Source organism: Geotrypetes seraphini, chromosome 1, assembly GCF_902459505.1.
Source record: "Geotrypetes seraphini chromosome 1, aGeoSer1.1, whole genome shotgun sequence".
In the NCBI taxonomy this organism is placed as follows: domain Eukaryota; kingdom Metazoa; phylum Chordata; class Amphibia; order Gymnophiona; family Dermophiidae; genus Geotrypetes; species Geotrypetes seraphini.
Genome location: NC_047084.1, coordinates 274,449,638 through 274,476,079, shown reverse-complemented (window position 1 = coordinate 274,476,079; position 26,442 = coordinate 274,449,638). Strand labels below are relative to the sequence as shown.

At 45.0% G+C, this 26,442-nt stretch overlaps 1 protein-coding gene across 3 annotated transcripts in view; it reads right to left on the bottom strand.

The window, feature by feature from the left end:
* Positions 1-7,765: 7,765 nt before the first annotated feature.
* Positions 7,766-26,442, bottom strand: part of PTCD3 (pentatricopeptide repeat domain 3) — a 137,751-nt gene continuing 119,074 nt past the window's right edge. For all 3 annotated transcript variants that reach the window (XM_033951891.1, XM_033951883.1, XM_033951902.1), the window contains 5 exons: positions 24,918-25,003; positions 23,205-23,353; positions 17,831-17,872; positions 16,851-17,009; positions 7,766-8,220 (listed from right to left, as the gene is read on the bottom strand). In XM_033951891.1, coding sequence (XP_033807782.1) covers positions 8,151-8,220; positions 16,851-17,009; positions 17,831-17,872; positions 23,205-23,353; positions 24,918-25,003 — 506 coding nt within the window. In that variant the 3' untranslated portion in view covers positions 7,766-8,150. The remainder of the gene's footprint in view (positions 8,221-16,850; positions 17,010-17,830; positions 17,873-23,204; positions 23,354-24,917; positions 25,004-26,442) is intronic.

The window sequence follows — 26,442 nt, the reverse complement described above, 5'->3', positions numbered from 1 at the left end:
TCGCTAGCGGGAAAACTGTATCCCCCCGAGGATCCTGGAGAGCTCCCCAAAGGGTCCAGGTCCTGAGAACCAAAAGACTGTTCTTTTCAAACCAACAGCATCCCAAGAGACCCACGGGCAATGGGATGTGAGAGGAGCAAAGGGGAACAGCAGTGTCACTGAATGGGGCAGACCTGTAGAGGACATCGAGGGCAGCAATAAAGCCAAACATGAAAACAGAAGGGGGGGGGAACCCTAGCGGCCCCATGGAACTCCCTGCCACAGCAGGGGACCCAGCAAACAACCTGCCACCTGTGTCACCAAACAGGGGCAAGGTCACCTGAGGCTAAACAAAAATGAAGGTGCTTCCCACCAGAAATGGAGCTGAACTGCCAAAAAAATAAGCTCCAAAGACCTGCAGCGGCTAGAAGGCCTAAACCGCTACAGCAGGCAAGCTGGCATCAGCTGTAATGAGAGTCCCCAGCTGCTTTTTGGAAAGGGAATCCTTTCTGCCTGATCATTGACGGCTGGGGAACCTCCCGCTTGGGCGGCAGGAAAGCCAGGGCTTCCCCGTGAACAGCTGCTGGCTGCGAGGCACTCATGAAGGGGATCCCTAGCAGCCAGTACCCGAGGCCGACGAGGATTCAAGTGCCTCGTAGCTGGATTACAATGAGCTCTTTTCCCCTTGCAAAAGTGCTCATTGCTCCAGACGCGACCTAGCTAGAATAAAAGTGCTGGTTAACAGAAAAATATTGTACTTTTAAAGGAAGGAACCCTTTAGACCGGCACAGCCTCAGGTTTTTTCCCCCTTTTCAGAACAGACTCCACGGCTCTCAAAACTGGAGGCCTGACCAACTAGGGGGCCAGGCTGCCAGCTGAGGCCCTCTACAAAAATGTGGGGAGGTGAAGGAGTGTCAGGGTAAGGACCCAGCATGAGACCCCTCCCGGGTTTGACACCCCTGAGGTCAGATGGATCCCCAAACAGGACCCGTCAAAGCTCTGTCTGGCATTAAAAAGGGGACCAGGAGTTCTAAAACAAATTCCAACAGGCCTAAAAGAGGGAGCCAGATTTTTCCTACCTCAACCTGCTGGAGACTGAGAAAGACTGGATTGCTAGAGGGAGCCTCAGCTAATATACTACAAGTTTTTGTCTGTCTCCACATGCTGGTCACAGTGAGGTATAATACCCATTCGTAATGACTATACCAGTCTAACAGGCGCTACAGAAGTCCCTGTATGTATTTGACATACAACAGTAATGTTAATCCATAAAATGTATATTTAGCATGTCTGAAATTTCAGAAGGTACGAAGGGCATTTCATAAATAATGCACACTATTTTTTTTTTTACTTGTATGTTTATTTTTTTTCAAGTATTTCTTTACAATCCTTCAAAATAGTCTCCCTGCTTTGCAATGACTGAGTCCCAACGTACGGGAAGCTTCATTATTTCATCCAAGACACTGTTTTTGTTCAGTTGCCTAATGGCTCAGGTACCGGCAGAAGAAAGTTCTTCCAGAGATGCAAAACGATGTCCACGCATAGGTTGTTTCAACTTTGGAAAAAGGTCGAAGTCTGGTGGTCTCATGTCTGGACTGTAGGGAGCATGAGGTAACACATCCCAGCCGTATTCGTGTAGTTTTTCAGTGACATTCCCTATGTGCGGGCGAGCGTTGTCGTGAAGAATGAGTAGCCCAGCCAAGAGCAACTGAGGTTGGGTTTTGTGCATTTTTCTGCTTATTTTTTTTACAAAAAATCACGATAATACACTGCTGTGACACTTCTTCCACATGGAACTTTGTCTGTGATGAAGCCTTCATGATCATAAGCAAAAATCATTTGTTTGACTTTTGATTGAGCTCATCAAAATTTTTTTAGTCATGGGGAAGATGGAACTCTCCATTCATCATTGAAAAACTATGCGAATACGGCTGGGAGTTGCTACCCTCATGCTCCCTACAGTCCAGACATGAGTCTACCAGACTTCAACCTTTTTCCAAAGTTGAAACAACCTATGCATGGACATCGTTTTGCATCTCTGGAAGAACTTTCTTCCGCCGGTACCCGAGCCATTCGGCAACTGAACAAAAACGGTGTCTTGGATGGAATAATGAAGCTTCCCGGACACTAGGATTAGATCATTGCAAAGCAGGGAGAGTATATTGAAGGATTGTAAAGAAATACTTGAAAAAAAAAATAAACGTTAAAAAAAAATAAAATAATGTGCATTATTTATGAAATGACCCTCATATATAGAATGGCATCTTAAATCTAGGGTCAGGTAGCCTCAAAGTACTCTAAATTTGCTGACCCTCTCTCTGACTCACTGTGAGACATAAGAACATAAGAATTGCCACTGCTGGGTCAGACCAGTGGTCCATCGTGCCCAGCAGTCTGCTCCTGTGGCGGCCCTTAGGTCAAAGACCACTATCCTGAGACTAGCCTTACCTGCATATGTTCTGGTTCAGCAGGAACTTTTCTAAATTTGTCTTGAATCCCTGGAGGGTGTTTTTCCCCTATAACTGTCTCCGGAAGAGTGTTCCAGTTTTCTACCACTCTCTGGGTGAAGAAATTCCTTACGGTTTGTATGGAATCTATTCCCTTTTAACTTTAGAGTGCCCTCTCGTTCTCTCTACCTTGGAGAGGGTGAACAACCTGTCTTTATCTACTAAGTCTATTCCCTTCATTATCTTGAATGTTTCGAGCATGTCCCCTCTTTTCAAGGAAGAGGTCCAGTTTCTCTAATCTCTCACTGTACGGCAACTCCTCCAGCCCTTTAACCATTTTAGTCGCTCTTCTCTGGACCCTTTTGAGTAGTACTGTGTACTTCATGTATGGCAACCAGTGTTGGACGCAGTATTCCAGGTCGGTACAGTGGCATGATAACCTTCTCCAATCTGTTCATGATCCCCTTCTTAATCATTCCTAGCATTGTTCGCCCTTTTTGCTGCTGCTGCACATTGTGCAGATGGCTTCACTGACTTGTCGACCCGTACTCCCAAGTCTCTTACCGACATGCATCACCTTACACTTCCTGATGAAATTGGGTCAAATTTTGGTTACCCCTATTCTTATAGATCAGAAGGTATCAATTGCCACGAAATCCAATTATAGACCCATAGCAAGCATTCCTTTGTTTACCAAATTACTGGAAGGTTTAGTTAATTTAGAATTAGTAAGTTATTTGGATAAATTTAATATCCTTAATGACCATCAGTCGGAATTTAGAAGAGGATACAGTGGTGCCTCACACAACGAACTTAATTGGTTCCAGGAGCAAGTTTGTTATGCGAAAAGTTCGTTATGTGAAACGCGTTTTCCCATAACAATACATATTAAAAAAAATAATTCGTTCTGTAGCATAAAATATGCTAAGATGACATAAAAAAAGATAAATTCTTGATAGTAGAGGGGATATATGTGAAGGGGAGGGGAGACAGGGGTTTTGTTGATCCTTGCTGTGTATTATAATCACCCCCCACATACTCCCCAGTACCTTTTTAATCATCCCCCCTCGGTACCTTTTTTAATTCCTCCCATCTTTCCCAGCCAGTGGCGTACAGGCCAGAAGCGCAGAGATCAGGAGCAATTCCTCTGCACGCCTGTGTGGGCCCATGCCGATCTCCGAATGGCTGCAGTTAGTTCTTGTGAGTCCCGCGAGAGCTGACTGCAGCCATTCAGAGATCAGCGCAGGCCCAGGCAGTAGCACAGAAGGCTTGCTCTTGATCTCTGCGCTTCTGGCTGGGAAATTTGCTAGACCACCAGTTACGAGTGAGCGGGTGAGATTAAAGTTGCAGCAGTAGTGGCTTTTTTAAAAAAATATGTGGCGGCGGGGGGAGGTTTAAAAATATGCGGTGGCGGCAGAGGCTTAAAAATATGCAGCAGCGGCGGCAGGTGGGTTTAAAATATGTAGCGCCACTGCACAGGGAGCCAGGCGGAGAGAGGGCAGTTAAGGATGCAGCTCGGGCGACTTCGTTGTGTGAAACGAAGTTCGTTGTGGGAAGCAAGACCTGAAGTTCGTTGTGCGCAGCGTTCGCTGTGCGAGGCGTCCGTTATGCGAGGCACCACTGTATAGTACAGAGACCATCTTAACTTCAATGCTTGATTATCTTCAAGGTCTATTTAGCAAAGGCACTAGTGCCTTAATTCTTCAGCTAGATTTTAGTAGTGCCTTTGATCTAGTAGATCATGAAATATTGTTAAGTTGTTTAGACACAATAGGACTTTTCAGGAAGGGTCTGGAACTGGTTTCAGGGTTTTTTGAAGAAAAGATCTTATCAAGTGATTTGTGACGGTAACTATTCTCATTCATGGAGCAACCCATCTAGTGTGCCCCCAAGGTTCTCCACTATCGCCTACCTTATTCAACATCTACATTTCCCCTTTAGGCCATTTATTAAAGAGTTTAAATGTAAAATTTTATATATACGCAGATGACATTTCTATTTTAATCCCTCTAAATAATTTTACCACTGAAATTTTAAACCAGATATGTATGCAGATGACTCAGATAGAACAGTGGACAATTAATTTCAAACTGAAACTCAATACGGAAAAGACCAAACTTTCTTGGCTAGTCCCAACGACAAAATAAGCTCATTGCTTTATCTTAATGGTCATGACTACCCAATTATTAAATCTATCACAATTCTGGGAGTCACACTAGACCAACATTTAACACTAGCAAAACACACAAACTTAGTGGTACAAAAATGTTTTTTTAACATTGTGGAAATTAAGAACCATAAAAAAATATTTTGATCCTTTATCGTTCAGACTATTAGTGCAGGTATTAGTTTTATCTATTTTAAACTATTATAACATCATCTATTTAGGAGTACCCAAAAAAAATTCTAAAGAAATTAAGGATAATTCAAAATACAGCTGTTCGATTGATTTTTGGTTTAAAAACGAATGATCATATTATTGTTTACTTCATTGGCTGCCTTTGGAGGCAAGAGTATTATTCAAATTTTCCTGCATCTGCTTTAAGCTGATATCGGAATTGTCTCCAGCTTACCTTTTTCCTCATTTTGTGTTGCATAGACCATCAAGAGAAACTAGAAACTTCTACTTATTTGCTTATCCAAAAATTAATGGGTGTAGATATAAGACCTTCTTAGATAGGACCCTAGCATTTCAAGCTAGTAGGCAACAATCTTGGTTAGGTAAATGTATTCAGCAAGCTATGTTATCCTATTGATGTTTTCAGAAATTAATTAAGACCACTTTGTTCGATAAGTTTATTACTTAGTGAGCTTTATTATTGAAATTCTATTTTATAAATATTTGTATTTTTTATTGTATTATTGTATTTCGTTGATTGTCCAGCAATTTTTAGTGTAAACTGCCTAGAACATTTGGTTATGGCAGCATAAAAGAAAAAGTTATTATCCACATTAAACCTCATTTGCCATGTCGCAGCCCATTTCTCAAGCGTGTTTATGTCACGTTGCAGGTCTTCGCGATCCTCCTGTGTCTTCACTACTCTGAATAACTTCGTATTGTCTGCAAATTTAATCACCTCACTCGTCGTACCAATTTCCAGGTCATTTATAAATATGTTGAAGAGCACACGTCCAAGCACGAAACCCTGCGACACTCCACTCATAACGCTTTTCCAGTCTGAGTATTGTCCATTTACCCCCACTCTGTTTCCTATCCGCCAGACAGTTTTTCACCGATTCCATGGCTCGCAATTTTTCGAAGTAGTCATTCATGAGGAACCTTGAACGCCTTCTGAAAATCCAGTTATTCAATGTCAACCAGGTCACCCTTGCCTATCTGCCTGTTTACTTCCTCGAAGAAGTGCAGCAAGTTCAAGCAAGATCTTCTTTTGCTAAACCCGTGCTGGCTGGTCATCAGATTGTGTCCGTCAAGGTGATCAATGATGCGGTCCTTTATCAGCGCCTCTATCATCTTTCCTGGTACCAAGGTCAGACTCACTGGCTGTAGATTTCTGAATCTTCCCTCGAACCTTTCTTGAAGATCGGCGTAATATTCACCACTTTCCAGTCTTCCGGAATCCTTCCTGATTTGATCAACAGATTGGCTATTAGCTGAAGCAGTTCCTTGATTACCCTCAGATGGATGCCAACCAGTCCTGGGGATTTTTAAGCCTATCAATCTGCCTGCATACTTCTTCTAGATTGACCGTCAACCCTGTCAGTTTTCTGTCTTCGTTTCCTGCATATAGCCTGTCGGCTTCTGGTATGTTGTGTATATCCTCTTCAGTAAATACAGACGCAAAAAATGTGTTGTTTGTCAGCGATGGCTTTGTCCTCCTTTAGCACTCCCATCATTTCCTTCGTGGGTCGTTTCCCTTTAATATATCGAAAGAACGGCTTTAAGATTTTTGCCTCCTTGACTATTTTTCTCTTAGTCTCTTTTGGCCCCTCTTACCGCCTTATGGCACCTTTGAAACCTGTTTGTGCTTTTTACAGTTTTCGTCTGTTTTTGACCTTTTCCATTCCTTAAATGAAGTCTTCTTGTCTCTGATCAATTCTTTCACCACTACAGTGAGCCACGCCGGTTTCTTGTTCTTTTTCCTCTTGGATCCCTTGTTGATACGCGGTATAGATTTTGCACCTCAGTGACTGTGTCCTTAAAAAGGGACCATGCTTGCTCTAGTGTTTTTACAGTGCTTGTTCTCTTCTTAATCTTCTTCCCCACCATGAGTCTCATCCCTTCATAATTCCCTTTTCGGAAGTTCAGTGCCGTGGCCGTTGTTCTGGATTGATGTTTTGCCCGTGTCCAGGTTGAAGCGGATCATATTGTGATTCCTGTTTCCCAGCGTCCCTTCCACTTCTACACCTTGCGCCGGTCCTCGTAGTCCATTTATAATTAAGTCCAGAATTGCATTTTTTCTTGTATTTTCCTTGACAAGTTGTTCCAGGAAGCAATCGTCTACAGCATCCAGGAACTTGGTCTCCCTACTGCAGCTAGAGGTGCCTAGGTTCCAGTATATCCCTGGATAATTGAAGTCACCCATGATAACTGCGTTGCCTCCCTTGCAGTTGCGTTTAATCTCGTCTGTCATTTCTCCATCAATTTCTTCAGACTGTCCTGTGGGTCGGTAGTAGATGCCAATCTTCATTTCCATTTGTTCGTTCCATTTGTTCACGGAATTTTGACCCATGGAGACTCTACCTTATATTTAGTTTCTGGTGTGTTCTCTCCGGCAGACTCAATTCCCTCTTTGATGAATAGGGCAATACCCCCTCCTTTTTGACCTACTCTGTCTCTGCGGTATAGCTTGTATCCCGGTAACACAGTGTCCCAGACGTTTTCCTTGTTCCATCATGTTTCCATGATGCCGATGTCAAGGTTATCTTTTTGTGCCACAGCTTTCAATTCCCCCTTCTTATTCCTTAGGCTCCTTGCGTTCGTGTACATACCCTTGAGTTTGCGGCCTATTATTTTCTTGCATTTCCTTTCCTCATGTCCCCCCTTTCGATCCGTCAGGATTTCTGTCTTGCCTATGATCCGGTGAGTCTTCCACGCTATCTTCCTGCATGGTATCCTCTGGGTATACCGGTTCCCGAACCATCGACTCTTGGTTGACTGCAAAATATATTTCTAGGCTACTGCTGTTCACAGCAATGACATCTGCATTTCTTAAAATTTCTTGTACACAGAACTACATCATTTAGAAGGAGGCAAGGACAAGACAAATTTGCCATGTGTTATTGTGGAGAGTCATCATCATTAACACACAATAAAATGTCATATGTTAAAATGCAACAAACTGGCCCAATCACTAGCTGCAAATCAACTGAAAAACACATAAATTACCAAATAGAATAATTTATTTTGTACATTATATACTGTATGCAGGTAAACTGACTAGATCAGGATATTACAGACTTGCTGCACTGGCATACAAATTTGAGAACACAAGATAGTAAAAAAAAAAAAAAAAAATTGGTTTCTTTCTTTCTCAGTACATGAGAAAAACTTAACATATACTACAATCTATCTCATCCATCCAATATCAACAGAACTATTTGGTATACATTTAGAGAATGAGGTCAATTTAATATAATAACAGTTCTCTAAAATGCAGTCCAGGAGTTAGCGATAATATAATTTTCTGGTAAAGTTGTTGCTGTTGCTTTAGATGTTTCCCTGGAACAATGCCTCCATTGACTTGACAGTAAAAATTCTTGAAATTATTTCTGTTCCCGGTCACTATCATTGCTGTTGTCACCGCTCTCTGCTTCCAAATCCTCCAGAGTTTTCCTAAAAAGAATGATAGATAATCAGTTAAATTTTAGTAGCTGTAGCGATGCCAGCATAGTAAAGTGAGTGTCTTAATGTACTCTATGTAGCATATACATTATGAATGTCTTCCATTGGAAGGTGCAAAATATTTGATTTTCTGTTACTTACTACTAGGGTTTCACATTTAAAAATTTTTAACTTGTTTTAATAATTTTAGTACAATAAATTATTGAACGCCCCTTGTAATTATCTATCTCGGTAATAAAGAAAAGATTTTTCAAAAAATTTTTGTTTTATTTTTCAATATACTCCCAAAAGCTCCATACATTTCATACACTTTTCCTGCAATGACTTTAACCCCTTTGAAGATAATTCTTCCATTTGACCTTCAAACAAGGACATCACAGCTTCCTTGATGTCTTCATCACTTGAAAACCGCTGCTATGAGAGATTTCTTCAAAATTCAGAACAGGAAATAATCTGAGGGAGTTAGGTCAGACTGTAGGGTGGATGGTTCAGCTGCTGAAATCCACATTCTTTAGCACTCTCCAGACTGGTAAAGGATCTTACAAGTGGGGTATATATCTCATCATGACCAGCAGGTGGAGACTGAAACAAAACAGCATGTGTGAAGAGCTGTACCCATCTCCTTTGGTAGGGCTGTTGGAATTTGTTTAGGGATCTTGATCCCTGTTTTTGTGCCAGATTGAGCTTGGGTAGGCCCTGTTTGGGTTTCCGTCCGACCTCGGGGGTGTCAAACCCGGTGGGTCCCTCTCCCCCTTTCCTCCACCTCCCCAACATTTTTTTAGAGGTGCCTCAGCAGTAAGCCTTGCCCCCTAATTCAAGCAAGGCATACTGCTTTGAGAGCCAGTGGAGTCTGTTCTGTGAAAAAAAAAAAAAAATCCTGAGGTAGTGCTGGTCTGAAGTGTTGCTTTCCCTTATAAAATACAGTGATTTACAGCATATTTAAACTAACCGGCACTTTTCTTTTAGCTAGGTCGCGTATGGAGCTATTGAGCACTTCTCAGGGGAAGTGGTGCTCAATTTGGTCCAGACAAGAGGCACTCGCGGCTAGCCTGAAAACAGCTATTCGGGCCGGTGAGGTCGTGGAGCCCCATCGGCAGTGGCTCCCCGCCCCTAGTATCTTGTGAGTAGGAAGGGAGCAGTGGGGAAGCCTGGTCTTCCCCCACTGCCCATGGAGGGATTCCCTCTCAGCTGTTTTCTTTCACAGCTGATACCGGCTTGCCTGCTTTAGCGGCTGGGACAGTTCAGACTTCCCAGCTTGCTACAGGCCCTGCAGGGGTTATTTTTGGCAGGAACTTCGCCATTTTTATAAACAGGCCCCTCCATTTTGTCTGCAACCTCAGGTGAACTTCCCCCTATATTGCAAACACAGGGGCAGGTTTCTGCTGGATCCCCTGCTGTGGCAGGGAGTCCCATGGGACCTTTGGGTTTTTTTCCCCCTTGATTTAATTTTTGCTGTGTGCAGAGCCTATTTTCAGGCGGCTAGAGGTCCCACGTGCACCCAGGGGGTTTCGGGGTAGGGGAGGTTTCTCCCTCCGCGCCCCCTGTGGCTTTGCCTCTCTCTACTTCTTTGGCATCATCTCTCCCTCCTCCATCATCCAAGCACCTGAGGATGTTTTGGGACGAGAATTTGTGGTCAGAGGAGCGTGTAAGCCTGATTGAGGACCCGGACCCTTTTGAGGAGTTCCTGGATCCTCTTGAGGGGACGCTATATCCGTGGTACGCCTTTTTTCAGAGGGATGAGCTGCCAGACCTGATTCAGCAGGTCTCCTCGGTGCTGCATTTCAAAGAGGCTCCACCAGAGACCCCACATGTGGGGGAACCTCTTCTTAGGGGGGATCCACGCTGTTTCCCGCTCTTGTTTTATGCTTCTGGATATTTGGGATCTCATCCTGGCACAGTGGAATACGCCGGAGGCACTGTTTTGGTTGGCACGCGTCTTGGCTCGTTTGTATCCCATCTCGAAGGGGGATAGGGCTACCTTGAAGTCGCCAGTGGGGGACACGGTGGTCTCAGCAATTGCTAAGCGACATACTGTGCTTGAGGGCGGTTCTGCCGTGGGGGGCTGGCGGCTCGCGCTGTTTTTTTGAGGGCCGAGTGTGTCCTGGATCGGGAGTCTGATGACTGGTCCTTGGTGGATCAGGAAGTGACAGAGATTGAGATGGCTGCCTCATTTCTCTCGGATGCCCTTCATGACTTGGTGTGGACGTCTGCCAAGTCTATGGGTTTTGGAGTGGCCGCGCGTCTTACCTTGTGGCTTCGTGCTCGATCGGTGGATGCCACATCCTAAACTAAGTTCACAAAAATTTCCCTTTTGGGGGTTCTTTTTATTTGGAGAGGATTTGGATAAGTTGGTTCAGACTCTGACAGATTCTAAAGTGCCCCACCTGCCTGAGGACAGTGTCTGCCCGGCGGCTCAGTGTGGCACTGCCTGGGGGTATCTGTGGGTGCTCTGCCGCTATCGCCCTGGGCGTGGGGCTACTTCTCCGGCTTCGGGATTTTCCCGTGGTCGTTTTTATCAGTGCATGCTGTCCTTTCAGGGGAGCCCATCTGGGGGCTGGGACTCCCTCTGCCAGTTCCTCCACTGCCCATCCTACCCAATGACTCCTTGCCGGTGCCCCCTTTGGTTTCAGTGGGTGCACGTTACGCAAGTTTTTTTTCCTCAAATGTGACACGATCACGTCCAATCAGTGGGTCCTGGAGGTGGTGCAAGACGGATATGCTCTGGAGTTTGCCCACTCTCTCCCAGATCATTTTCTACCTTCTCAGTGCCAGGCGGCATGGAAGACGCAAGCCTTTAGCTAGACCCTTCAAAGCTTGCTAGATCTCAAAGCGGTTGTTCCAGTACCTCCTCAGGAGTGTGCACCGGCAGGTACTCCATTTACTTTGTGGTGCCCAAGAAGGGGACCTTTTCGGCTCATCTTAGATTTGAAAGGGGTCAACAGGGCTCTCTAAGTTCCGTCCTTCCACATGGAAACTCTGACGTCTGTGATTCTGGTGGTTCAGCCAGGGGAGTATCCGACTTCTTTCGCTCTGCCAGAACCCTACTTGCCTGTTCCAATTCGGGCCTCCCATCCTTCACCAAGATTATGGTGGTCATTGTGGCGGCCTTACGACAGAGGGCATTCTGGTTCATCCCTACCTGGATGACTGGTTGATTCGGGCAATCGTTTTAGGAGAGCAGTCGGGTCTTGGCTCAGGTGGTAGTGTTCCTGCAGTCACTGGGGTGGGTAGTTAATCTTTCCAAAAGTCGATTGGCCCCATCTCAGCATCTGGAGTACCTTGGGATTCTATTCGACATCTCCTTGGGGAAAGTCTTCCTCCCCAGAGGCCTGGGTAAGCAAATTGCAATCTCAGATTCGCCTGCTTAGGGAGTCCTTGTGTCCTCGGGTGCAGGATTTCCTCCAAATCTTGGGATCGATGGCAGCTTCTCTAGATGTTGTGAGGTGGGCTCAGGTCCACATACGTCATCTTCAATATGCTCTGCTTCAGAGGTGGTCACTCCAGAGCCTCAGTCTAGATCACCCTGTTCCTCTGCGGGGCTTAGCTTGCTGCAGTCTTTGTTGGTGGCTCCAGACCTCCTCTCTTGTTTCGAGGGACAAGTCTGGATCATGCACAGTGGATGGTGCTTCTCACGGATGCCAGTCTTCTCGGTTCGGGAGCTCAGTGTCTAGGTGACTCAGCTCAGGACACCTAGTCCACAGAGAAGGCGTCTTGATCTATCAATGTTCTGGAGCCCAGAACCATACATCTGGCACTGTTAGTCTTCCACTCCTTGACATGCAAGTCAGTCAGGCTTCTGTCGGACAATGCCCCGGCCTATATCAACGCCTATGTTAATTGTCAGGGGGGCACCAAGAGCACTCATGTGGCTCTGCTCATGGTCTGGGTGTCACGTGCTAGATTCCAGAGTGGTGTCTAAGCCACCTGGCCTTTCAGCTGATAGTGCAGTCTTGGGGTCAACCCCTCATGGACCTGATGGCCACAAGTGTCAACGCCATCTTCAGTCCCGCTTCTTCAGTCGTCACAGAGACGTTCCGGCCGAGGGCCTGGATGCTCTGGTTCAACCATGGCTAACAGAGGGGTTGTTGTATGTGTTCCCTCCATGGCCATTAGTGGGCAGAGTTCTTCGCATTGTTCGTCACCAGAGCCTGGTGGTTCTGGTGGCTCCGGATTGGCCCTGTCTGTGCTATGCGGATCTAGTGTGGTATCTGGTGTCGGATCCTCTTCCTCTTTCACCCAATCTTTTGACTCAGGGCCCCATTCCCATGTTCAATCCAGGTCTTTTGTCTTACGGCTTGGCTCTTAAAACGGGACACCTAGGTAAGAAGGGGTATTCAGATAAAGTGATCTCCACCCTCTTGGGGTCCCGGAGACTTTCTATATCTCGGGCTTATGTGCGGGTTTGGCATATCTTTGAGGATTGGTGGGCGCGTGGAATGGTCTCTTTTTGCACTTCCCTGCCTAACACCTTAGAGTTCTTGCAGGATGGCCTGGACAGGGGCCTGGCTTGGTCTACACTCCAGGTTCAGCTGGCGGCCTTGTCAGCCTTTCATGGGTTGTTGCGAGGTTAGCAGCTGACTGCCATTCCTGATGTTGTTCGCTTTTTGCGAGCGGCCATATTGCTCAAGCCTCCCATGCGGCCATCTGTTCTCTCTTGGGATTTGAATCTGGTCTTGTCTGGGATGGTGCGCCACCCTTTTGAGCCTTTGGGCGCCTGCTCGTTGAAGGACCTTACTCTTCAGGCGGTCTTCTTGGTGGCTATTATTTCTTCTAGACGTGTTTCAGAGCTGCAGGATCTCTCTTGTAGGTTTTCCTTCTTTTCTGACAAAGGTAGTTTCTCCTTTTCATGTCAATCAGGCAGTGGTCCTCCCGGTGTTGGGTAGTCGAGAGGGTTCTTCTGAGCAGTAACAGTTGCGCAAGCTAGATGTCTGTCGGTTTCTTTGCTCTTATGAGCAGAGGACCCAGGAGTTCAGGAAATCAGATCATCTCTTTGCCCTTCTAGCAAGTCCTCGTAAGGGGGATGGCACTTCCAAGGCTATCGTTGCACGCTGGATCAAGGAGAATATTGCATCTGCATACCTTCTTCAGAAGAAGCCTGTTCCGGTATTTCTCAAGGCTCATTCTACTCGGGGTCAGGCGGCTTCTTGGGTTGAGTCTTTGATAGTGCCTCCAGTGGATATTTGTAAGGCTGCTGTTTGGTCTTCCTTGCATTCCTTTGTCAGACACTACTGGGCGGACGTTCAGGCATGTCAGGACATGGTGTTCGGTGAGCATGTTCTGGTGTCGGCCCTTCAGGGGTCCCGCCCATAATGGGGACTGCTTTGGTACATCCCGCTTGTATGATGCCTATGCCGATCTGGAGCGTTGCTAAAGAAGGAGAAATTAGGTTCTTACCTGCTAATTTACCTTCTTTTAGCCTCTCTGGACCAGCATAGGACCCCACTCTGTCTTTTGTCATGTTGTTCTTGTGGGTATTGCATGTGCAGATTTTGGTTTTTCTGCAGGTTCTAGTATTTTTCTAGAGCCGTGGAGAATTAAAGAACAGCGGCTGTGGCTCGGTTGGCATAGCTGTGGGGACATTTTCTTGCTGGCATCTCTCCTTTGCATTTTCCAACAGCATTTGGGTATGTTAGTTGTTACTCCTGTTTGGAGTATTGTTTATTTCTGATTCAAGTTCTTAGTTCTGCTTGGCAGACTGATAGGAATAGGGAAAGGCACCTATCATGTACTATTCCACAGTTTTGTTTCAGTCTCCACCTGCTTTTAAGATACCTATACCGGTTTGGAGAGCCTAAAAGAAAGTAAATTAGCAGGTAAGAACCTAATTTCTCCTTATATTGCATGAGGCACTGTGGCAAATGTTTAACTGAATTTGCTCATCAGCTGGAACTGTCTACTTAGCTGATGTCATCTGCACAACCTGTGCCCTCTACTTTTTATACAAATACCAGCTTGACCTCACTAGCCTGGTTCCTGAGTTCAGGGACTTTCCTGAATTCCAACAACTGCATCTTCAGAACATGGAAAGAAGCTTATCTTTAAAAATGCTGCCTCCACTGAACCATATAAGAAGCATCACTGGAAAACAAATAGCTAGCTGATTTTTCCATTCAGCCTGAATTAACCACCATTCCAGTTTCTACCAACTAGCTACCTTCCCTGTTACAATACTGCTGGTACTTTTCTGCACCATGGGGCCCCTCAGAACTTTGGCTTGCCTCATCTCTCCAGGAGAAGATATCATCATCGGGTTGTATGCCAGCTCTGTTAGAAAGGGTAATAATAGCAGGCCTGACTTTAGGGCCTAGTTTATATGAGTTCACTCAAATTTATCTGATAAGAAGAATTGTCTTATCTTCCTGAGTTATTTGGTATTTGCATATAATTCTTGTTAACTCATGTTTTCAGGTTTGTTTCATTTCCTTTTAAATAAATAACCTTGCCTCCTTGCTTATCAGTTCCCAGAGCAATAGAACTTGGATTTGTATAATTTGTGGGGAGGGGTTTTAAAAATCATAATAAAAGCTACCATTACTCAATTTTGCCCTTCCTACTTTTATAGTGCATACAAAGTACTAAATTGTAGCTAGCTCCGCCTATAAGGTCTGGCCAGAAAAGTTAAATAACACTGGCACTATCACATTCTCTTTCCTGTTGGACAGTCCCTTCCTTATGTACCCATTCTTCTGATTTTTGCCACTGTTTTTTCTACCCATTAGAGTAGTATTTTTTTTGCTTTCAGTCACTAACAAAGGTTGCTGAGTCTTCTGTCAAATTTTTACACCTCGATTTTCATCATAAGAATCTGATTCTCTCAGGATTTATTCTGTGTACAAATTAAATAGATATGGAAGAAGTAACGTAATGTAATGTAATTTATTTCTAATATACCGCTAAACTCCGTTAGGATTCTAAGCGGTTTACAGAAAATAGACAATAGGGTACATTAAAATTATAAGTAAAATAGGTACTTAGAAATTCCCTTGCTGTCCCGAAGGCTCACAATCTAACTAAAGTACCTGGAAAAATGACAATTAATAGGGTAATGAAGAAATAAAATAGAGATAGATGAGAAAAATAAGAAAATAAACATTCTAATAAGACTACAATGATCTAAAGGACTCTGAAAGGTTGAAAAAAAGAGGGGAGATAAGAAATAGAAGCAGAAGGGAGAACCGTTGAAACTATAGAATACTTGGGAAATTTAAATGAAATTTAAATAATATAATAAGAAACAAAAACAAGTGGCAAGACATCTGACCATAAGACACACCCTAGATTTAGAAGAGGAAAACAAGAAAAACACATTCTGAACCAAATTCTCCCCGCTAGGCTCTGCACCCAACCCCACACTCCTTGAAAGGCTGTATCCTGTCCTCCTCTGGTGGTCTAGTGGTAGGCTGAGATAGGACACAGAACAGGCAGGCCTAGTGACAGGCAGGCACCATCCACCCCATGTATCCCCAGTACCTTTTTTAATCAAACCCCCCTTTGTACCTTTTTAATAATACCCCCCGTGCCTTTTTTTTTTTTTTTTTTTTTTTAAGCCACGTACCTTTTTTAATTCTTCCCTTCCTCCCTCAACGGCTCCTTACTATTTCTGGGCAGCAGGCGCAAGAGTTAGGAGCGTGGACATCAGGACCAAGCTTTACCTGCTTCTGCTTGGGCCCGCACCACTTTCCAAATGGCTGCTGGCAGTTTTCGCGAGAACTGCAGCCAGCCATTCCGAAAGTGGCGCAGGAGCGTGTAAAGCTTGGTCCCGACATCTGTGCTCCTGACTTGTGCGCCTGCTACCCGGAAATAATAAGAAGCCGTCAAGGGAGGGATATACACTGGACCACCAGGCTGCTTGAAAAAGGTACGGTGGCGATGACGATGGCAGCGGAGGGGGGAGGGGGAGAGGAGGGGTTGTTTTGAAAAGGTGGTGTGGCTGGTGGGGTGATACAAATTTTGCATCTTTGCTTCATAAAATGCACCGAGATTTCCACCCACTTTTGGGTGGAAAAAAAGTGTGTGTCTTATGGAGCGAAAAATACGGTATATAGCCTTTTCATATACCTTTGCCAATTTTAAAGCATCCTGTTTCTTCTTGATCAACTACTGCTCCTTGATCAATGTAAAGGTTGTACATGAGAACTATCAGAGCTTATTAATGTGTCCCACAGTTTTTCATGATTTACAGAAAGACCTAGATTACTATTTTCAGTATCAGAACACACACAGATCTTTTTGAGGCCACCACATCCCCTCTGCTATAAATTTCTACTGTATTACTATGCAGCAACAGAAAGGAGGGAGAGTCAAAGAGGTTAAGAGAGATCCCGCAGCTTGTATATAAATCATGAAACTAAAGGCTGATATTGGGAAGCACTGCAGGCAACAGGAGTCTTGATATCTGTGTTTGATTTAATGATTATATTTGCTTAAACTGTGAACCAAAACATCTAAAAACATTTTTGCTAGTCTGACTGCTTTAGATTTACGAGATTGCAGCAATGCACTTTATCTGATAGTATTAATGCTGTACAATTTCAATTTGGTAGATAAATTTATTTATAGCTGTTCTTGAAAATACATGTCTTATAAATCTACAGAAGTCAGCTCATAGTGCCAGAGCTTACTTCTGTTCTTCAGAGAGCTCAAATTCCTCCATCACTCTTTTTACAAGATTTGCAGTGGTTGGTAAAGCAAACTCAGCAGCCATCTTGACTAGATTAACAGCCTGAACTTTGTTATTGCTCTGTTTTGCAGTATCCAAGAACTCATTCATCACTTGATTACTAGAAGAGAGAGAAAAAAAAAAAGATACCACCTTCTGAATTTTTTTTTTCAATTTACATATAATTACTATAACTTCCTGTACTCAAACATTGATTACTGATATTTTTTTCAATGAATACTACTCAATCCTTGCATTTCCGTAATAAGTTCAATTTTCTTGTATCTGTTATAGGCCACAGGAGCTAAGGCCCTACCAATATTTTGCCCAACACACCATTGGTAAATGAAGAGTGACTTGTTTGGCCCCTATAACCAAAAAGATGCCCTGGTATCTGTGATCACAGCCCAGTGAATAACAGGATCTGAAATAAACACAAGGAGAAACTACAACTTCCAGTGCACAAGACATTACAATACTACAGTGGTACCACAACCTGTCCTATAAATATCACAGCTAGTTGGAGTTTTCAGGATATATACAGTAAATATCCATGAGAGTGTGGTGCAGTGGTTAAGAGCTACAACCTCAGCACCCTGAGATTGTGGGTTCAAATCCACGCTGCTCCTTGTGACTCTGGGCAAGTCACTTAATCCCCCCCCATTGCCCCAGGTACATTAGATAGATTGTGAGCCTGCTGGAACAGACAGGGAAAAATGCTCAAGTACCTGAATAAACTCATGTAAACCATTCTGAGCTCTCCTGGGAGAACGGTATAGAAAATTGAATGAATAAATAAATAAATTAAATAAATAAGTTGGCATCTATTGACTTTCCTATATATGCATGCATTATGCATCATTTTTATATTTATATATTATACACAAACCCACAAATTCATACAGAGCCACCAAAAGAGTTACTATATTCTAGAGAACTGACCTGGGAACACGGTTATTCTTTTTGAAGAGCTCCAGCATTCTCCTGTTAAAAAAGCAATAGTTCTGATTAGGTTTGCAAAAGAAAAAAAATACCTATACCTAGTATGGATTCTTTACACCATTATGAATGAAGAGAGTGACCCTTTTAAAGCAGTGGATGCATTTTGCGCACAGTTCAGAAAGTATGTCAATAAAAAGACTGTGTATTTGATTTCAAAAAGTTTGGGATATTTATTTCTTTTTAATCTTTGTTTTATTTTATCTATTTTAATATTACTGGCATATGAGATTTGGTGCCTTGCCATAATAAATAAGAATAATCTGTCTTCAGAATTCATATATTACAACCTGCATATTCTTTCTGGACTACTATTTAAAAAGTGAGACAACAAGGATTTTTGGGTCAACTATTTTATCAAAATTAACTTTCAGTTTCTGACACCAGGTTTTATCCTCAGAGATAACAGTAACCACAGGAGAAGAATCAAAATAGAAAAAACTTCCAAAGTACTGGGTGTGATACTAAACTCCTCCTTAACATTCCATGATCAAATCGGTGCTGTCACCAAAAAATTGTTCTTCAGGCTCAGGCAGCTAAGAATAACAAGATCAAAACTGTCACAGAACAGCTTCAGGAATCACCGAGAAAGAAATGAAATGACTACAACTACTACAAAACATAGCATCGACTTATTTTTAAATCAACAGGAACTAGAAGGACTTTACACCACGGAATACCCAGTCAGGACAGCTGAAGATTTCACGAGCGAGAGACACATCGAGGAGGAAGTCAGGGAACTTGAGAAATTCATTGAAGAAGCATACAAGAGGAGGGTGGAAGAGAACGAGCTTCAGATGATAGAAGAAGCTACACCTACATCGAAGGAAGAACAAGAAGCAGAAGACCTCAAAGAAGACACCCACAAAGAGAAATTGACCAGTCGATGCCCAGAAGAAGAGAGAGCGAAGCACACCGAGGACATTGACCTGAGACCGAAGAAGGGAAAATCAGCGATCCTAGTGGGGGACTCGATCCTGAGGCATGTGGACAGCCACATAGCAGGAGGGAGGGAGGACCGACTGGTGACCTGCCTCCCAGGAGCAAGAACCAAGGACATCGTGGACAAAATTGGAAAGATCCTGGAAGGTGCGGAGACGGAAGAGACCGCAGTAATGATCCACATTGGGACGAATGATGTCAGCAGGAGAGACTACAAAAGAAGTTCGCTGATAGAACAGTTCAAGATTCTGGGAAGGAAGCTGAAGATGAGGACCCAGAAGATAGCATTCTCAGAGATCCTACCGGTACCGAGGGCAGATGTGAAAAGGCAGGATGAACTACAATCAATAAATGCGTGGATGAGGAGATGGTGTGAGGAAGAAGGATTCCACTTCGTGAGGAACTGGACGACGTTCTGGGGCAAGAGCAAGCTCTACAGGAGAGATGGATTGCACCTGAGCACAGCGGGAACTAGACTTCTAGCAAACAATGTCAAGAGAGGAATAGAACAGGCTTTAAACTAAGAAGAAGGGGAAAGCCGACAGTCGACCAAGCGTCGATGTTTCGGAAAAAGGTATCCCGGGAAGATACTGAGGGGAAAAAAGGCTAGGAAGAAACAATGGACAAATTACAGGAGTCGACTAACCAAGAAGAGAAGGTTAGAAAGATTGTAGCCAAAGAGAAGAATCTAAAGACCGAAGCACAGGGAAAGGAATTAAAGGCAACAAAATTCCAGGAGCTAAATTGCATATATACTAATGCAAGGAGCCTAAGAAACAAAATGGGGGAATTAGAAGCCATGATCATTGTGGAGGACATAGACATCATTGGAATCTCTGAAACATGGTGGAATGAGGAAAGCAAATGGAATACAGCACTGCCGGGGTACAAACTCTATCGCCAGGACAGGTCAGGACAAAAAGGCGGTGGAATAGCACTATACATAAAAGAAAGCATACAATCGACAAGAATGGACACAGCGGAGACGGCCAACAAGCTAGAATCACTATGGGTTAAAATACCAGGAAGGAAAGGGACTGAAATAAAGATAGGCCTATACTATCGTCCACCCGGACACATCGATGAAGAAATGGAAGCCGAGATGAAGCGAGAATGCAAAGGCGGTAACACGGTTATTATGGGAGACTTCAACTACCCTGGGATAGACTGGAGTCTCGGAAGCTCAAGATGTGCTAGGGAGACAGAATTTCTGGAGGCTGTACAAGATTGCTTCATGGAACAGCTTGTTAGAGAACCGACAAGAGGAAATGCCACTCTGGATCTAATCCTAAATGGGCTAAGGGGACCTGCAAAGGAAGTGGAAGTAGTGGGACCGTTGGGAAACAGCGATCATAATATGATCAAGTTCAAGATGGAAGTAGGAATACTGAAAGGAAAGAGAACCATAGCGACAACTTTTAACTTCAGGAAGGGTAACTACGAAGCAATGAGGGGAATGGTAAAGAAGAAACTTAGGAACACTTCCCAAAAATGGCAGACGGTAGAACATGCCTGGTCCTTTTTAAAGGACACGGTGAGCGAGGCACAAAATCTATATATCCCCAGATTCAGAAAAGGGTGCAATAAGAGTCGAATAAAAGACCCGGCGTGGATAACTAAAATAGTGAAGGAAGCGATAAGCAATAAGAAAAATTCATTCAGAAAATGGAAAAGGGACAAAACTGAGGTAAACTGGAGAGAGCACAGGAAGTATCAAAAAGAATGTCACCGTGTGGTTCGAAAAGCCAAAAGAGAGTATGAAGAGAGACTAGCCAGGGAAGCACGAAATTTCAAACCGTTCTTTAGATATGTTAAAGGGAAACAGCCGGCTAGGGAAGAGGTGGGACCGCTGGATGACGGAGACAGGAAGGAAGCGGTGAAGGAAGAGAAAGAGGTTGCAGAAAGACTTAACATGTTCTTTTCATCTGTATTCACAAACGAAGACACAACCAACATACCGGAACCTGAGCAATTCTTCAATGGAAATCAAGCACAAAAGTTAACATCCATAGAAGTGAGCCTTGATGATGTGCGCAGACAGATAGAAAAACTAAAAACTGACAAATCCCTGGGTCTGGATGGAATCCATCCAAGGGTGCTGAAGGAACTAAAGGAGGAAATAGCGGAACTACTACAGCAAATTTGCAACCTATCTCTGAAAACAGGTGTGATTCTGGAGGATTGGAAGATAGCCAACGTTACGCCCATCTTTAAAAAGGGATCAAGAGGAGACCCGGGAAACTACAGACCGGTGAGTCTGACCTCTGTTCTGGGGAAAATGGCGGAAGCACTAATAAAAGAAAAAATTGATGAACATTTTGAAAAACACGAACTTCTGATAACCAGCCAACATGGTTTCTGCAGGGGGAGATCGTGTCTGACCAACTTATTGCACTTCTTCGAGGGAATTAACAAACAGATGGACAAAGGAGACCCCATAGACATCATATACCTAGATTTCCAGAAAGCCTTTGACAAGGTGCCTCATGAACGTCTACTCCGGAAACTGAAGAACCATGGGGTGGACGGAGACGTGCATAGACGGATCAGAAACTGGTTAGCGGGTAGGAAACAGAGGGTAGGGGTGAAGGGACAATACTCAGACTGGAGGAGGGTCACGAGTGGTGTTCCGCAGGGCTCGGGCCGCTGCTATTTAATATATTCATAAATGATCTAGAAACAGGAACAAAGAGTGAGATAATAAAATTTGCGGACGACACCAAACTATTTAGTGGAGCTCGGACAAAGGAGGACTGTGAAAAATTGCAAAGGGACTTGGACAAATTGGGGGAATGGGCAGAGAGATGGCAGATGAAGTTCAATGTTGAGAAATGTAAAGTATTGCATGTGGGAATCAGAAACCCGAGGCATAACTATACGATGGGAGGGATGTTATTGAATGAGACTACCCAAGAAAGGGACTTGGGGGTAATGGTGGACATGACAATGAAGCCGACGGCACAGTGCGCAGCAGCCGCCAAGAGAGCGAATAAAATGCTGGGGATAATCAAGAAGGGTATTACAACAAGAACGAAAGAAGTTATCCTGCCGCTGTACCGGGCAATGGTGCGTCCGCATCTTGAGTACTGCGTCCAGTATTGGTCACCATACCTTAAGAAGGATATGGTGTTACTCGAGAGAGTTCAGAGGAGAGCGACACGACTGATTAAGGGGATGGAAAGCCTTTCATACGCTGAGAGATTGGAGAAACTGGGTCTCTTTTCCCTGGAGAAGAGAAGACTTAGAGGGGATATGATAGAGACTTACAAGATCATGAAGGGCATAGAGAGAGTAGAGAGGGACAGATTCTTCAAACTTTCAGAACATAAAAAAACAAGAGGGCATTCGGAAAAGTTGAAAGGGGACAGATTCAAAACGAATGCTAGGAAGTTCTTCTTTACCCAACGTGTGGTGGACACCTGGAATGCGCTTCCAGAGGACGTCATAGGGCAGCGAACGGTACTGGGGTTTAAGAAAGGATTGGACAATTTCCTGCTGGAAAAGGGGATAGAGGGGTATAGATAAAAGATTACTGCACAGGTCCTAGACCTGATGGGCCGCCGCGTGAGCGGACTGCTGGGCGCGATGGACCTCAGGTCTGACCCAGCGGAGGCATTTCTTATGTTCTTATGTACAGGGAAAACTCTAGCAGGCTCACCTCCAGTATCAATGTCTCCCCAACCTTCCTCAACACACGCATGACCCAACACTTCAAAATTTCCTTCCCCCAGCAAGTACACTGAAAGAAAGTACACGAGTCTACATCCAAGTTCCAAGGACCACGTATATGAAATAAACTGCTATACACATACGAGACAACCCACAACGTTAGAAAATACTTAAAATCTCATCTCTACGCATCAGTTACCTATGCAAAGTACCTAACCGCAGACATTTTCCTAACCTTTCACTGAGGTGAATGCTCTCAAACTAACGGTCTTAAATGTAACTAATCATCTCTTATTGCGAACCGTAATGAATCCTAGCAGAGCACTGCGGGATATAAGAACCATATAAGAACATAAGAATCACCTCTGCTGAGTCAGACCATAGGTCCATCGTGCCCGCGTCGGCCCTCCAGGTCAAAGACCTGTTAGTGATCTTATACATACAACATTTTGCCCTGTATATTATCCCTCTAATCAAACCCCTCAATTCCCTTTTCCTTTAGGAATTTGTCCAATCCCTTTTTGAACCCCAAAATCATACTCTGCTCTACCACCTCCTCTGGAAGCGCGTTCCAGGTGTCCACCACCATCTGAGTGAAGAAGAACTTCCTAGCATTTGTTCTGTCTCTGAATATGATATGAACCCTGTAGCTTTGAGCTGAACCAGAGCTTTTAGGAAATAGTTTAAAAAGACACTACCATCTCACCATGCTTCTTCTGATTTGCCTGCTCTTGATAGCAGTATTGTGATATTCCCCAAAGCACTGGCTGTCCACTCTAAAGGTAGCTTTCGCATTTCTCGTGTCTCATACAAAGACTTTATGTCTAGAGCACAGTCTGCAAAGGAAACTTGAACCTGGAAAATTAGCATAAAACATCTTTGTTAATGAAAGGAATGTTAACCGTTTCATACGTCAAAGAATGGTACTCAATTCTTAGCGGTTGACGGACAAGGTTGTTTCACTCCCTGTTCTCTCAGGTATAAATTTAGGGCTTCTCTGCATTTAACTAAAGTTTATCTGCATAGGATAGGAATTATCTTCCCAGGACACCAAAAGTACCTGAGATTTCACGTTCTTCAGCCTCTCATGAGGAACTTTATCAAAAGCTGAAGATGAAGAAAAGAATATATAATGTGGGAAAAGATCTACTCATGTTTGAAGAGGAAAAGAAAGCTTTTACCTTTTCTGCCTTCATTTATTCTAAAAGGTGACGAGTGCATTGGCAGTGACTGCAAATGTGCTTCAATAGTAAATGTACTACTGATTTCTATAAAGAGCTATAAACAGGTGCAGCACAAAAAATTATGAAACATAACATGACTACAGACTATGTAGTACAACTGAGCAAGCTAATGGAATTCAAAAGACAAGTACTGGGAAGTCAGCAAACAGGAATCTTATCCTGAACATATGAATTTGCAATATGACAATAAGGACCTCCTGATTTGCTCCTGCACAAAAATAAACATCATGAATTATATAGCACAAATGTACTTGGAAGACAAGAAATATGAGCTTTAACCCTCAAAACAGACAGAATCCTGCAACAAGTAGAATCTAGCTCAGACATGCGAAGTCTAAGCTTGATGCCTATCCTCTATAATAAAACCCTAAGCGTGAATGCGCACTTAGGGTTTTGTGCTAGCTGCCGTCGTGCTGTGTCCCTCCGTGCCAAATTCCATTTTGGAACACGGAGGCAGGGAACACGCCTGCGACTCCCCCCTCCCGCCCTCACTCACCAACTGCTGCTGCTTCTCTTCAAAGCAGCCTGCTGAGGTTCACCGCCAGCTGTAGCAAACCTCACAGGCCGCTCTCCACCTGGTAGCACGTTCCCTCTGACACGATTGCATCTGAGGGAACGTGCTACCGATGTGGAGAGCAGCCTGCGAGGTTCGCTACAGCCAGCCGACGAACCTCAGCAGGCTGCTTTGAAGCGGAGCAGCAGCGGCGTAGGAACCATGGGTGGAGGGAGGGTAAGAACGGGAGGGGGGCAACGGCCACGAAGCATACAGGCATGGCACAACAGGGGGAGAGGAAAAGGGGGCTGCTTTGAGGGGAGGGGTGTGCTGGGGGCAGATAGCAATCATGCTTTGCTCTGGGAGGGGGGGAACAAAAGGGGGCCACGGAGAGACAGGCAGGCATGGCACAACAGAGAAATACAGGCAGGCAAGGGCCAGGGAGAGACACAGACAAAAAGAATGAGACAGACAGACAACCAGTGTCCAAGGAGAGAGAGACAAAGAAAAAAACCCCAGACAGACAGAATGGCATCTACTCTAGCACCCGTTAATGTAACGGGCTTAAACACTAGTGCTCAATAAAGTGAATTAATGAAGTAGAGAAATGTGTCATCCATGTCAGTTATTATTGATGCTACTGTTAAATTATATTAAATATTTTACTGAAATAAATCTGTACCTCTGGGGTTTGTATGTCTCTTGCCATTAGGACTAATACTTCATCCACTAGATCAGGTTTATACCTATGACCAAACTGCTTGATATCTTGAGAGAGGGAGAGAAAAAAAAGTGTTTTTTTGTACATTAATCACTCCATTTACAGCTCCCAGTACAACTAAAGCATAATAAAATGCACAGCAAGCTTCTTTATATAGTTAAAAAAAAATAAAAAAAATATATATATATATCTATATATCAAATCACTGCTAACCACAATACCGTGGATAAGAACATAAGAATAGCCTTACTGGGTCAGACCAATGGTCCATCAAGCCCAGTAGCCCATTCTCATGGTAGCCAATCCAGGTCCTTAGTACCAAGGAGTACCGTATTTTCGCGGATATAACGCGCGCGTTATACGTGATTTTACGTACCGCGCATACCCCTCGCGCGTTATATGCCTGAGCGCGGTATACAAAAGTTTTTAAACATAGTTCCCACCCCGCCCGACGCCCGATTCACCCCCCCAGCAGGACCGCTCGCACCCCCACCCCGAACGACCGCTCGCACGCGCTCCCACCCGCACCCGCATCCACGATCGGAGCAAGAGGGAGCCCAAGCCCTCTTGCCCGGCCGACTCCCCGACGTCCGAAACATCCCCCCCCCGGCAGGACCACTCGCACCCTCACCCCGAAGGACCGCCGACTCCCCAACAATATCGGGCCAGGAGGGAGCCCAAACCCTCCTGGCCACGGCGACCCCCTAACCCCACCCCGCACTACATTACGGGCAGGAGGGATCCCAGGCCCTCCTGCCCTCGACGCCAACCCCCCTCCCTCCACCGACCGCCCCCCCCCCAAGAACCTCCGACCGCCCCCCCAGCCGACCCGCGACCCCCCTGGCCGACCCCCCCCCCCTTCCCCGTACCTTTGGAAGTTGGCCGGACAGACGGGAGCCAAACCCGCCTGTCCGGCAGGCAGCCAACGAAGGAATGAGGCCGGATTGGCCCATCCGTCCTAAAGCTCCGCCTACTGGTGGGGCCTAAGGCACGTGGGCCAATCAGAATAGGCCCTGGAGCCTTAGGTCCCACCTGGGGGCGCGGCCTGAGGCACATGGGCCAAACCCGACCATGTGTCTCAGGCCGCGCCCCCAGGTGGGACCTAAGGCTCCAGGGCCTATTCTGATTGGCCCACGCACCTTAGGCCCCACCAGTAGGCGGAGCTTTAGGACGGATGGGCCAATCCGGCCTCATTCCTTCGTTGACTGCCTGCCGGACAGGCGGGTTTGGCTCCCGTCTGTCCGGCCAACTTCCAAAGGTACGGGGAAGGGGGGTGGGGGGGTCGGCCAGGGGGGTCGCGGGTCGGTCGGAGGTTCTTGGGGGGGGGGCGGTCGTTGGAGGGAGGGGGGTTTGCGTCGAGGGCAGGAGGGCCTGGGATCCCTCCTGCCCGTAATGTAGTGCGGGGTGGGGTTAGGGGGTCGCCGTGGCCAGGAGGGTTTGGGCTCCCTTCTGGCCCAACTACACAAAGTACGGGGAAGGCGGGTGG